The 12,656-nt window shown below is 36.5% G+C and overlaps 1 protein-coding gene across 3 annotated transcripts in view; it reads left to right on the forward strand.

Annotated features, from left to right (window-relative positions):
• Nucleotides 1-12,656, forward strand: part of Ubr3 (ubiquitin protein ligase E3 component n-recognin 3) — a 149,790-nt gene that overhangs the window by 58,279 nt on the left and 78,855 nt on the right. For all 3 annotated transcript variants that reach the window (XM_036183531.1, XM_036183533.1, XM_036183532.1), the window contains exons 11-19: nucleotides 977-1,063; nucleotides 3,727-3,792; nucleotides 3,885-3,974; nucleotides 4,672-4,800; nucleotides 5,266-5,318; nucleotides 5,404-5,537; nucleotides 5,877-5,962; nucleotides 6,965-7,106; nucleotides 10,720-10,816. In XM_036183531.1, the coding sequence (XP_036039424.1) occupies nucleotides 977-1,063; nucleotides 3,727-3,792; nucleotides 3,885-3,974; nucleotides 4,672-4,800; nucleotides 5,266-5,318; nucleotides 5,404-5,537; nucleotides 5,877-5,962; nucleotides 6,965-7,106; nucleotides 10,720-10,816 (884 nt within the window). The remainder of the gene's footprint in view (nucleotides 1-976; nucleotides 1,064-3,726; nucleotides 3,793-3,884; nucleotides 3,975-4,671; nucleotides 4,801-5,265; nucleotides 5,319-5,403; nucleotides 5,538-5,876; nucleotides 5,963-6,964; nucleotides 7,107-10,719; nucleotides 10,817-12,656) is intronic.

A 12,656-nucleotide genomic window follows, 5' to 3' on the forward strand; every position in this document is an offset into this window, starting at 1 on the left:
ATGAGGTTGAGCCATTTGACTTTGATGCTTCATGCACTTTTATGTTATACATTGGTTCCTGAAGCACATTTCATAATTGTCTTAATTTAGATAAAATTTGCTGTTCTAACCATTTTAAATTATACAATTCAGTGGTTTATAGTGTATTTTCACAGTTGTGCAAACCACATTACACTAATTCTAGAACATTGCCATTATCCACCAAAGGAACCATTTACTTTCCAATTCTGACCTCTCAGTATCTCCTGGGAACTATACATACTTATGGAGGAAAGAGGGGAACAGATTTTTATTCCAGTCCTTGCATATATATTTCTTTTTTTGGTAAGAGCCTGTTTTAGAGTTACATGTTCATTTAACTTAGAATGTAACTGAATGGATCCATTTTATTATAAAAACTTCGTAATTGCTTTTCACAGTTCTCATACTGCAAGTGGCTCACACCGTTTCTTAAGCCAAGATATAACAGGCTAATTATAGCATGTATATGTTCTGTCTTCCTTCTTATTGTGTATAATATCCATTAAAAATTGCTCTTTAACCATTTTCAGGGAACAATTCAGTGATGGTGATTTTTTAACCATCACCAGTGTTTATGTCTAGTACTTTTTCATCATACCCAAAGAGACTCTGTATTTGTTGAATAATAGTAATAATAGTAAAGAATTTATAGTATTTTTGGGGAGCCATTGAAATGCAACCTGCATTTAATTTATTTAAAATATTTGCCAACTTTGCTTCACTTTAAAGAATAAATAGAAGGAAGCACATTGTATTCTGTAATTTTCATATTTGTCGTTGGTTACTACTTTTAGTTTATGAAGGAATGGTTTCTTGAAACAATATAGGTTATCTTGAAAATATATACATTTTACCATTATATATGCAATGCTTATAATTATTACTACATGTAATTTAATGGTGAAACTATATATGTTTTTGTACTATGAAATATTTTTAATTTTTTTTTTTAAAGGAAACTCAAGAGTATACCCGAAATGTTGTAAGGTACTGCCTTGAAGCTCTTCAAGATTGGTTTGACGCTATTAACTTTGTAGATGAGGTAAGTGTATGTATTTATTGTATATGCTTAAGAATTTACTGTGTGTGGGTTGAAGCTAGTGCTTTGTGTGTGTGCTAAACAAGTGCTGTACTACTGAAGTGCGTCTCCAACCTGTCTAGGGACGGATGGTTTTGACATATATAAAAGCATTTAAGGAAAAAGTGTTAGAGTTCATTTAACATTGAAAGTGATGGGTACCTTTTAATGGGATAAGAGCAGAAGAATTGGTATCATAAAGACTTCACAGAACAGGTGGAAAAGGGATGGCTAGTCCTTTGACATTTAGGAAATTGCAGAGAACCTTAATTGTATTTGCTTGTTTCCTAGAGGACAGAGGCATACTTTTTCCGTTTTAAGTGTATATATGTCATTTCTCAGGAGTGAAAATTAGCTTCAGTTGAAGAAGTAAAAGTGTTGGCATAAATGTGAATGGGGCAGAAGAAATTAATGAAAAGTATATTCCAACTTTATTATTTGAGCAGTGTTCTTGATAGAGAATGGAGAGCTGGAACCAAGGTGTGTTTTCTTAATAATGAACAGAGCTGGCACAGGGCACACTCTGTTGGCATTGAAGAAGTCACTCCTTCTATTAGAAGCTCCTTCTCTTAGAAGTAGCTCAGAACACACAGAATACAGAAGAAAGAAAGACCAGAAAGTGCTCCCCAATTGCCCAAACCCCAATTTAAGCTCTGAACCTTGGGCAGGTAGGACCCCTGTTGTGTATGTGTGTAAGGGTGGTGAATTGTTCTGCTTCCTCCTCCTCCTCCTCCTCCTCCTCCTCCTCCTCCTCCTCCTCCTCCTCCCTCTCCTCCTCCCTCCTCCTCCCCCTCCCCTTCCTCCTTCTCCTTCTTCTCCTTCTTAATTAGTTTAATGTACAAAGTTAGGGGTTTCATTTTCTGAAAAATATTTTAACACAGAAAATTTACTGAAAAGTTAGGAATACAATGAACTTTCTTTTCAGGAATCTCTGAGTTACTGATTCTATCACCATTTCTACCCAAAGCCTTAATATGCACTTACCATAAGTTAGAATGTTTACTTATATAAGCAAAATGCAACTTTATAATCATTCATGTATTCTAAGCATCTAATTCTTAGAAGTTATTTATGTCTTAGTATTTGCTCATTGATATATTATTTTATTTTTGGGGTGTGTATGTGCGCGTGTGTGCATGCGGTCTCACACATACACATACGTACATTGCCTGTGGATGACACAATCAACTTTGAGTGTCATTCCTTAGGAGCTTTGAGACAAGATCTCTCATTGGCATATAGCTCACTAAGTAGGCCAACCTGATTGGCTAGCCCAGGATCTGCCTTTCTCTCTCTTCCTAGTGCTGGGATTATGAGGAAGTAACTGGATACCTGGCTTTTTTGTTTTTGTTTTTGTTTTTGTTTTTGTTTTTCGAGACAGGGTTTCTCTGTAGTTTTGGAGCCTGTCCTGGACTAGCTATGTAGACCAGGCTGGCCTCGAACTCACAGAGATCCACCTGCCTCTGCCTCCCTAGTGCTGGGATTACAGGTGTGTACCACCGCCGCCCGGGGATACCTGGCTTTTTTACATGAGCTCTAGGGTGTTGGAATACAGTCCTCATGTACACTTGACTGACTCTCTCCATCTCTCATTGATACTCTTCTTAGCAGAATAGTGGGGTTCAGTCACCTGGGGAATTTTGTTACCATGTGTCAGATCTCTTTCTGGAACACTTTTCTCAGTGTTTCTTTCTCTCCAGAGAGTGGCATTTTGAAAGGTGTAGATTAGTTATCTTGTAGAACGTTGCTCAGTTTAGGTTTGCCTCATGATTAAATTCAGGTTATATATATTTTCCAGGAATATCACAGAAAGATTGTTGGAGGCTTTCATTGTATTTACTCTGATGGTCTGTGATGTGTTTGTTTGCTTTGATTACTCAGTGTGATGCCTGCTGGGCTTCTTCAGCATAAAGTTGTTCTCTTTCTCACTGTAATTAGTAAGATATTTTTGTGAGGACACACCTTGAAGCTGCAAGTATTTCTGTGTTCTTATTCAGTTTTCAGTTCACTGACTGACTTTTATATGATGATGGTTCATAGTTTCTATTTTACTCAGAGTGCTATATTCTGTTTGATGTTCAGATTGTCTCAGATAGGTATATTGAATTCGATGCAAGTGAGAGCCCCTTCAAGTTGGTTTCTATGTTTTGTTTATCCATCATTTTTGAGTACATGCATGCTTATGTCCCATCAGATGGTTTATGCTTATTGTATATATAGTTTCCCTATTCCCTTCCCGGAGTCAGTATTTGTAAGGCTATCTGACGATTTCTAGTGGAGTGTTTAGAAAGCAAGAATTGGGTGTAAGGAGTTCCTTTCTCTCCAGGGTTAACCTAGCAGTAGGAATGTAGATAGGGATATAGATATGTCTGCATCTGTCTGTGTTTTATAGCTACATATATAGTGAGGAGTTTAAATGTACATTTTAACACCAAAGAACTTACTCTAGTTTGGTATTTGAAACTTCAGAAGTTCCTATTGATGTTGTTCTTTTCAAAGCTATACTTCTAAGATTTTAAGTGTTGATTAAAAAACAGTGTATGAATTAGTGTAGGTAGGACAATGTACAATGTTTAAAATCTTGGAACTTGTGTTAAACATTGATTTGTGAATTTTGTCTACTCCAGCCAGCTCCTAACCAAGTCACCTTTCACCTGCCACTACACCGTTATTATGCTATGTTTTTAAGTAAGGTGAGCCTGTCATTAACGAATTCTTTTCTTGGTATTATTTATAATTTGGGGGAGAATATTGAATTACTAACTTTTTGCTCATGGATTTCTAGGCTGTGAAATGTCAAGAATTAGATTTGGATTCTCTTTTACCGGATCAGGAGATGTTAATGAAACTAATGGTTCACCCACTCCAAATTCAAGTATGTATTCAGGCTTCTAAAACAGCTTGAATGGGATTGCTTGGTTATCTCATCCTCCTTTAGTTTAGTTGATGCTGGACATGAAGAATTAAATTCTAATAGAGTAAGTTCTAATCTAATTTTTGATTTTTAGTTCCAGTTACTTACAAGATTTTTTTTTAGATTGAAAGTTGAGTTAGATTGAACTAAAATGTATAGTATATTCATGGACTTGGACCAGCTAGATTTGTTTTATGCTTATGTCTTTAAGCATTTTTTATATATATAATATATTTTGCAGGGCAGGGGTTGAAAGAAAAATAAGCACTGGTTTCTCAAAAAGATTTCAGTGAAGTTATTATAAATGTATCCATAGTGGAAAACTAGCTCGTTCTTAAACTTCAAAGATGAGAGCTGTATAAAATACTGTCATTAGTTTGGATATTTAAAAATAAACCTACATAGTGGAACAGAGGCCAACCTGAGGAGCATAGTGAATTTGTGGTCAGCCTGGGCTATATCATGAGACCCTGTCCTAAAAACAAAAGCAAAACAAACAAACAAACAAACAAACAAAAAAGGTGTATGTAAACTGAATAATGGTGGACAGAATGCTAAGCTCATACTATGATTAAGTGAAAATATTTTAAATGCTTACTTAATACAATATAATTTTATTAAATTTAGATGACCTATTTTCTAATTTACTTTTTATTAGGCTAGTCTTGCTGAAATCCACAGCAACATGTGGGTAAGAAATGGTCTGCAAATCAAAGGACAAGCCATGACCTATGTCCAGTCTCATTTCTGCAACTCCATGATTGATCCCGATATTTACTTATTACAGGTGAGTCAGCTCGTTAGCCAGATGTTGTGCTATAGAAGTGCCTCGATGTAGTCAGGAGGCAGCAGAAAGCCCAGGCAAACACCGTTTTGAGGGTTTCTGTAGAAAAGGCAAGATAGAATGGAGGAAGGAATTGAAATGGTTCTGGCAGGCTTTGCCGCATAGGACTGTACCTACTTGTGCTGCATGAAGCCCTAGATTCATTGAGGGGTTGGGAAATACTGCATTTGTACGTGAGTTAGGTGAAGTGGGCGGATGCTTGTGTGGGGCTGTGCTCCTAAATGAATTTTATACTGTTAGGAATTTGATATCCCCAGCTATCCTTAATATCTTTTACTTGTCTTGGTGCTTTTCCTGGTTTTGTGTGGCACACAGCTTATAGAAGAAGATATAGAAAATTTAAAAACATGACTAGTATAAGAATCAAAACTGAATGTGAGAAATAAAGCTTTCCCCATGTTTTTAAAGGTCTGTGCTTCCCGACTTGACCCAGATTACTTTATATCGTCTGTCTTTGAAAGGTAAGCATAAGATATATATTAGGAAGTATCTGGGATTTAACTTAATTTTCTTCTCTTCTCTAAAATGTAATATCTCTTCTTACAGATTTAAGGTGGTGGACTTGCTGACCATGGCTTCACAACACCACAACACAGTACTTGATGTGGAGCATGAGCGCTCGATGCTGGAGGGTGCACTCACCTTCCTTGTGATTCTTCTGAGTCTTCGTTTACACTTGGGTAAACCATAAGTCGTGATGCTAACTCCTTGTTCTTTCTCTTTCCCTATTCCTGTTAGTATCTGCTTTATGGAGAAAGAAAAAGGATGTGCATACATTTAAACATACCTTTAAAATCTTGACTTGTACAATTAATACAATTTAGAATAATCTTTAAAAAATTCTTTGCTTATAAGAACTACAATATTAAGGTTGTGAAACTGCAGTTCAATTTGGGCCTTGCAGTTTTTACTCTTTAACTTAAGGCATTTCACATTTTGTAGAACATCATAATAAAATTTGTGGTGAATTCTTTATAACCCATCTCTATATTGACTAATTCTGTCTTTAATAATTTTAGGAATGTCTGATGATGAGATTCTCAGGGCAGAAATGGTAGCCCAGCTGTGTATGAATGACAGGACGCACAGCTCTTTGCTTGACCTCATATCCTTTAAAAGGCAATTTTGTGCTTATGGTAAAAATTACTGTTATGGATTAAGATATCTCGGTGTTTAAGGATGTTTTTTCCTTAGACTTGAAAATGTGCAGAAAAAGACAAGTCTCAGTTGTTTGCTGAAGAATATGTTCAGGGCAGGCGGTATGCATTTGTCACCTTTACTGTCTGTTGGGAAGATTTTCTTAGACTTCAGGTTGACCTCAGGACTGAGTTCTGGACACATAGGACCTAATCCTCTAAAACAGCATTAGGGAGTGGAAGGTGGACATTTTGTAAACGGTACCTATGTCTTCTTTTCTTATGTAGCCAACCTGGAATGCACAGAGCTAGAGAGAGTCCTTAAAATTGCCACTACCGGGCCTTTAAACATTCCAAAGATTTTTGTTAGAATTGAGTCTTAAAGAATTTTCAAGGTTATGGATTGCCCTCTAAGTACTGGAAGCATGGTCCTTGGTATAGAACTGATGATTCAGTAGTAGGTTTTTTGAGACAGGGTTTCTCTGTGTAACAGCTCTGGCTGTCCTGGGACTCACTCTGTAGATCAGGCTGGCCTCAAACTCACTGAGATCTGCCTGCCTGTGCCTTCCTAGTGTTGGGATTAAACGTGTGTGTGCTGCCATTGCCCCGCTTTGTGGGTTTCTGAAGAGTGCAGCATATGCATTGATGAAAATGAAGATAATTAAACTTGTTTTCCTCTCTCTCTCTCTCTCTCTCTCTTTTTTTTTTTTTTTTTTTTTTTAATTTGGGGGAAAGTATACTTAGGACTACTTCATCATTTGGTTTTTTAACTGGATCCTAGATTTCAGTGATTGAAAAAGACAACTCAGTAAAGTTCATGCTGACTTATGTGGCCCTCTTGTGGCCAGCTTTGTACATTACTGCCAGTCATTTTCTATTTTGGTAAAATGAATTAGAAATGAGTAATTTGCAGACTTTGAAGCTTGCTCTAGTTGTTAATATTGTTTTTTTTTTCTTGACACATACATCATATCCCAGAAAATCCCAACCCGAAAAGTGGCATTATTCCTGGAAGTTATAGCTTTGAATCAGTTTTATCTGCTGTAGCTGATTTTAAGGCTCCTGTTTTTGAACCTGGAGGCTCTATGCAACAGGGCATGTATACTCCCAAAGGTATGTTTTACATATATAAATGTATTCTTTCCTGTGTACACTGAAAGAAAATGCTTATCTATGTATTTATTTATTTAGTGTGCATGTGTGTTTGTGTGGGTGTGCATATCCCAGAGCCAGAAGTCACCTTTGAATGTATTGTTTATTCCTCAGATGTCATCCACCTTGTTCTTTGCAACAGTTCTTTCACTGAAACTGGAGCTTGTTTAATAGGCTAATTGTTGGCCAGATAGACCCAGAGATTTGCCTGCCTCCACCTCTCAGCTCTGGGATTATAAGTGCCTGCCACCATCCCTTTTCCTGTGTATTCTTGGATACAACTCAGATCCTGTACTCTAAAACCAGTGTTTTACTAACTTTACCCCTAAAAATATTTGTCTTATATTAATCCAGTTTTGGTGGTATTCTGCCAAATTTCTTATGTTTTTTTTTTTTTTTTTCCTATTAAACTGTGCTATTACTTCTATTTAGGAGGCAGAGGCAGGCTGGTGGATCTCTATGAGTTCTAGGCCGGCCTAGTCTATGTAACTAGTTCCAGAATAACCAGGGCTACATAAATTAAGAGACTCTGTCTCAAACAACAACAGAAAGTATTTCTGTTACATTATGGCTTTCTAAAATGACTAAATTACAAAAACAACTGTAACTAGGAACCTCTAGTTCATTCTGTAAGTGACCACTGACCATGAATGAACCATAAATTATAAAAGAAGGAAGGCATCTTTCTTAATTCGATTTGAAGCAGTTTCATCATTTATTCATTTATTTTGTTGAATTTTTTTAAAGACAAGGTCTTACTATGTAACCTTGGCTGACCTGGACGTTTCTGTGTCCACTGGACTGGCCCCAAACTCACAGAGATCTACTCTCTCTCCCGTGTGCTGGGATTAAAGGCATTTCCCACAATGCTCACTATCTAATTTATTTTATTTTATTTTATTTTTTCGAGACAAGGTTTCTCAGTAGCTTTGGAGCCTGTCCTGGACTAGCTCTGTAGACCAGGCTGGCCTCAAACTCACAGAGATCCACCTGCCTCTGCCTCCCGAGTGCTGGGATTAAAGGCGTGCGCTACCACTGCCCCACACTATCTAATATTTAACCTGAGACAGTTTAAAGTCTGTATAGGATGCTGATGGCATTTACAGCATAGTATGTTTAAATTCATAGAAGCCTTTTCCTTAAGTGATTGGCTTTCTAAGGTTTTCCTTCTACAATTATAGATTATTTGATTGACAAGAGTGAGAAATTGGTGAAATTTTGATCGACAGAGGGGTCTTAATAGAAAAAACTTTAGTTTTCACAGCAAAAATTTGAAGGGGTTGAAGTTTGTGCTCCTTGACTTCTTCAACATTATTTTCTTTTAAAATTATTTAACTTTATTTTATGTGCATTGGTGTAAGAGTGTCAGATGCCCTGGAACAGTTACAGACAGTTGTGAGCTGCCATGTGGGTGCTGGGAATTGAACCCGAGTCCTGTAAGAGCAGCCAGTGCTCTTAGTCTCTGAACTGTTTCTCTAGCCCTCAACATTATTTTCTAAAGGGAAGTCTAGTGTGCATTTTGAAGTTACATACAGCATGTACTACAGTTAGCAAAGGACAGAAGCAAAGCCTTACATGTTATTTCCTGGGGTATTCATAAGCAGAAAGAGTAATCGAGTGTCGGGTGGAATATGGTTCCACTAAAGGGAAAGCAGAGTGTGTCTTTATTATGGAAAGAACACACTGTTTCTGAAATCCAGATGGACTTAGGAATGTAGGAGTTCCTGTCTGATGCGATGCTTAACAGAGTCTACCAGGCTCACCTGTAGGATGCCTCCAAATACTCACTCATGCCTCATTCCCTCTCTGCTCTCATCAGAATCTTTCTGGGCAAAATCTGGGAACTGCTTGATAAATAAGCTCTTTGGATGGTTGTTATGCACACTAAAATTCAAGGTACACTGGGGACTATAATCAACATTTCTCCCTTTCTTTTTCTTCCCATGTTTCCTCTTTTTTTGCTCTCACTCAAATTCATGGCCTTTGGTTCTTTTTTTTTTTTTTTTGGTTTTTCGAGACAGGGTTTCTCTGTGTAGCTTTGCACCTTTCCTGGGTCTCACTCTGTAGCCCTAGCTGGCCTCGAACTCACAAAGATCCACCTGCCTTCTCTGCCTCCCGAGTGCTGGGGTTAATGGCGTGCGCCACCACCGCCCAGTTGGCCTCTTCTTCTTAATTGCTTCTCTCTCTCTCTCTCTCTCTCAAAATATATAAATACAAATTGCTTAGTCTACCCAGTGTTACTTGTATATATTATTTCAGGGCTGACCAGTTACTGTTTTTTTTTTTTTTTTTTTTTTTTTTGAGGCAGGATCTCACTATGTAACCCTGGCCTGGAACTTCCTATGTAGACTTCATTGGCCTCGAACCCACATAGATCATCTGCCTCTGCCTCATGAATGCTATGATTAAAGGTGTGAGCCACCACATATGACATTCTATTATTTATTTATTTATTTTCATTTTTTTGTTTTTTCAAGATGAGGTTTCTCTGTGTAGCTCTGACAGTCTTGGAACTCAGACCAGGCTGGCCTAGAACTCATAGAGATCCACCTGCCTCTGCCTCCCAAGTGCTGGGATTAAAGACGTGTTACCACTGACTGGCTTGTGACATATTTTTTAATTTTTATAACAATTTTATGAGTGTTTGCCTGCCATGTATATATGTGTACCACATATGTGTGCCAGGTGGAGGTCAGAAGATGGCATAAGATCTTCTGGAACTAGAGTTATAAGTGTTTGTGAGTAATCATGTGGTTGTTAGGAATTGAACCCCAGGCTCTCTGGAAGACCTATCTAGCCTCTCAGGCCACCTTTTAGACATTTGTCCCATCTAAAATCATCTGTAAGATTACATCCTTAAGATTTTACTATTTTTCCCCTCAGTGAGTTAATTTTTTTAGTGTTACTTTATCCTAACATGATTATTAATAAAGTGATAAGTTTTATTTGTATCTTATAGTTACACATTAAGTATGAAATTTACATGTTGAAAATAATGATATAAGTATTAAAAGAAAATGGTATATATACACTTAATACTTAGTACCATCCTATGCGTCACCAATTGTATACACATTATATAGGATAGTGACTCTTAATTATACAGAAGGGAAGGAGAATCATGATTAATTTTTAATTGAGGGGTAGAAAACCACAATTTATAAAGTGACCTTGCAAATCAGCAGATCAGTACATTTTTAATTTAGTTTGCATAATTTTATAGTTGAATCATTTAAAAAGGTATTTATTCTTTCTAATATGCACCTTACCAAGAAAATAAGAAAAAAATACTTAAATCCAACATAATGATCTAACCTTTATAGTGGGGCATTGTTACATTATAAACCTTTTGCTTGCTGAGGCTTGTAGAACCCAAGAAGACATTCCTAAGGTTTAAATTATGGCTTTTAACTTAGTAAAAGTAATCACAGCTTCAAGCTCTCGTTAAGGCAAATTAATTAAGTTAACTTCCAATTTTGAATTTAAAATGTTCTCAATGAATATAATAAGTAATTTGAATTTGGTTTATTCCTAAGAAGTCAACTTTCTGTTTCTGCTTCCTTTTGTCTAATAGCTGAAGTCTGGGATCAGGAGTTTGACCCAGTCATGGTCATTCTTCGAACAGTTTACCGCAGAGATGTGCAGTCTGCAATGGACAGATACACAGCATTGTAAGTCTGATAAGTTGATTAATTTTATTATGGAATAATTTGTGTTTCTATAGAAAAGTTTCAATTGTAACACATGATATGGCCTCATTAAAATATATTTAATCTAAGAGAAAATTCCATCTAAAGGTTCTTACAAAACAATTTAGCTGAGATTTATTTTCTCAAAGTCATTATAAAAATTTGATATAAAGCTGGATGTAGTAAGTCATGCCTGTAATACCAGCACTCTAGAAGTATCTTGAGTTCAAGGCCAGCCTGGGCTGTACAGTGAGAGCTTGTTCCCCAAAATAAAACAACAAACACAAAATTTTATGTTTACTTAATTAAATAAATTTTTATAAAACGTGATTTCTAAGTGGAAAAAAGAAAAACCTAGCTACTATTTGATCAATCAATTTTGAAGTTTGATTTTGTGTTGCTCTACTTTTGAACCAGTAGAGGAGACACAGGTATAAAGATAAAATAGTGTGACATTGGAGACAGTGGATATCTACATAAAGTGTGAAAATATTGCTGTGCTTGACAGTTGAGTAACTAGTCAAAGCAAAGTGAATTTTACTTATTTATATGTAAAAATAATTATAAAACATTGATTACAGAAAAAAATTTCGGGTGGGTGGTGGTCCCAACGCTCAGGAGGCAGAGGCAGGTGGATCTCTCTAAGTTTGAGGTCAGCCTGGTCTACAGAGCAATTTCCAGGACTACACAGAGAAACTGTCTTGAAAAAGAAATTGGTCTTGAGAAAGTCTTTATTCAGATAATATTCAAGTAACTGTTAATGTATAATTATATATGTTAGGTGCAGTTGAAACTTCTGCCAAGATTTTTACTAGATAAATGTTCACTTTAGCCTCGATCATAGGCAATACTTGAAAAAAACAAACTTAGCCCAAACAAAACAAAATTCCCTGAAACAACAAAAAGGAACTTAACTCAGCCTTCAACATCTTTATGTCTTTCTCTAGAATCTTGGAGGTGAAAGTTTGAGGTTTTCCTGTCTCTGTTTACTTGGCCACTGCCTTTTCATATTTGACATCCTTTTGTTCCAGTTTGTTTGCCTGTAGGCATTTATTTACTTAGCTCCTTGAGGGAAGATGTTTTTCTTTTATATTTCTTACATATCTCAGGATCTATGGCAGCTCAGTACCGTCTCCTAGTAGACATTCGCCTAGTAAGTATTTGTTGGATAAGTACAATTGAATAGTTGATGTTGAAAAATTGGAACATGCCAGGCATGATTGCACACAACCTTAATCCTATCACTCAGGAGGCTGAGGAAGGCAGAACTCTGTGAGTTTAAGGCCAGCCTTGTCTACATAGCCAGTTCAAGGACAGCCAGGACTATATGGGATTCTGTCTCAAAGAACAAGCAAACCAAATCAAAAAAGAAAAAAAATTGAAAGGTAAGCCGGGGGGTGGTGGTGGTGGTGGTGGTGCATGCCTTTAATTCCAGCACTTGGGAGGCAGAGGCAGGCAAATCTCAGTAAGTTTCACGCTAGCCTGATCTACAAAGCAAGTTCCATGATAGCCAGGACTGTTACACAGAGAACCCTGTCTCAAAAAAAAAAAAACCAAAAAAACAAAAAACAAAAAAAGAAATTGAAGGATGCAAAATTGATGAGAGGAAACATTTGCTTGGAAAATCTACAAATTGACTCGATAAGTACTGTTGTTTTAAGTTGTTATGACTTTTTGAGTTGTTGTGGGTGTTAGTCATTTTGAATATATAAGAAGTAAGTATATAAATAAATTTAATAGCCTCTATTTGTAACTAATAGGAATTTATACTATGATTGGGCTGAAAAAATTTTAAAGCTTTGAAAGATCTATTAATTATAGA

This window comes from Onychomys torridus, chromosome 4 (genome assembly GCF_903995425.1).
Source record: "Onychomys torridus chromosome 4, mOncTor1.1, whole genome shotgun sequence".
Classification (NCBI taxonomy): domain Eukaryota; kingdom Metazoa; phylum Chordata; class Mammalia; order Rodentia; family Cricetidae; genus Onychomys; species Onychomys torridus.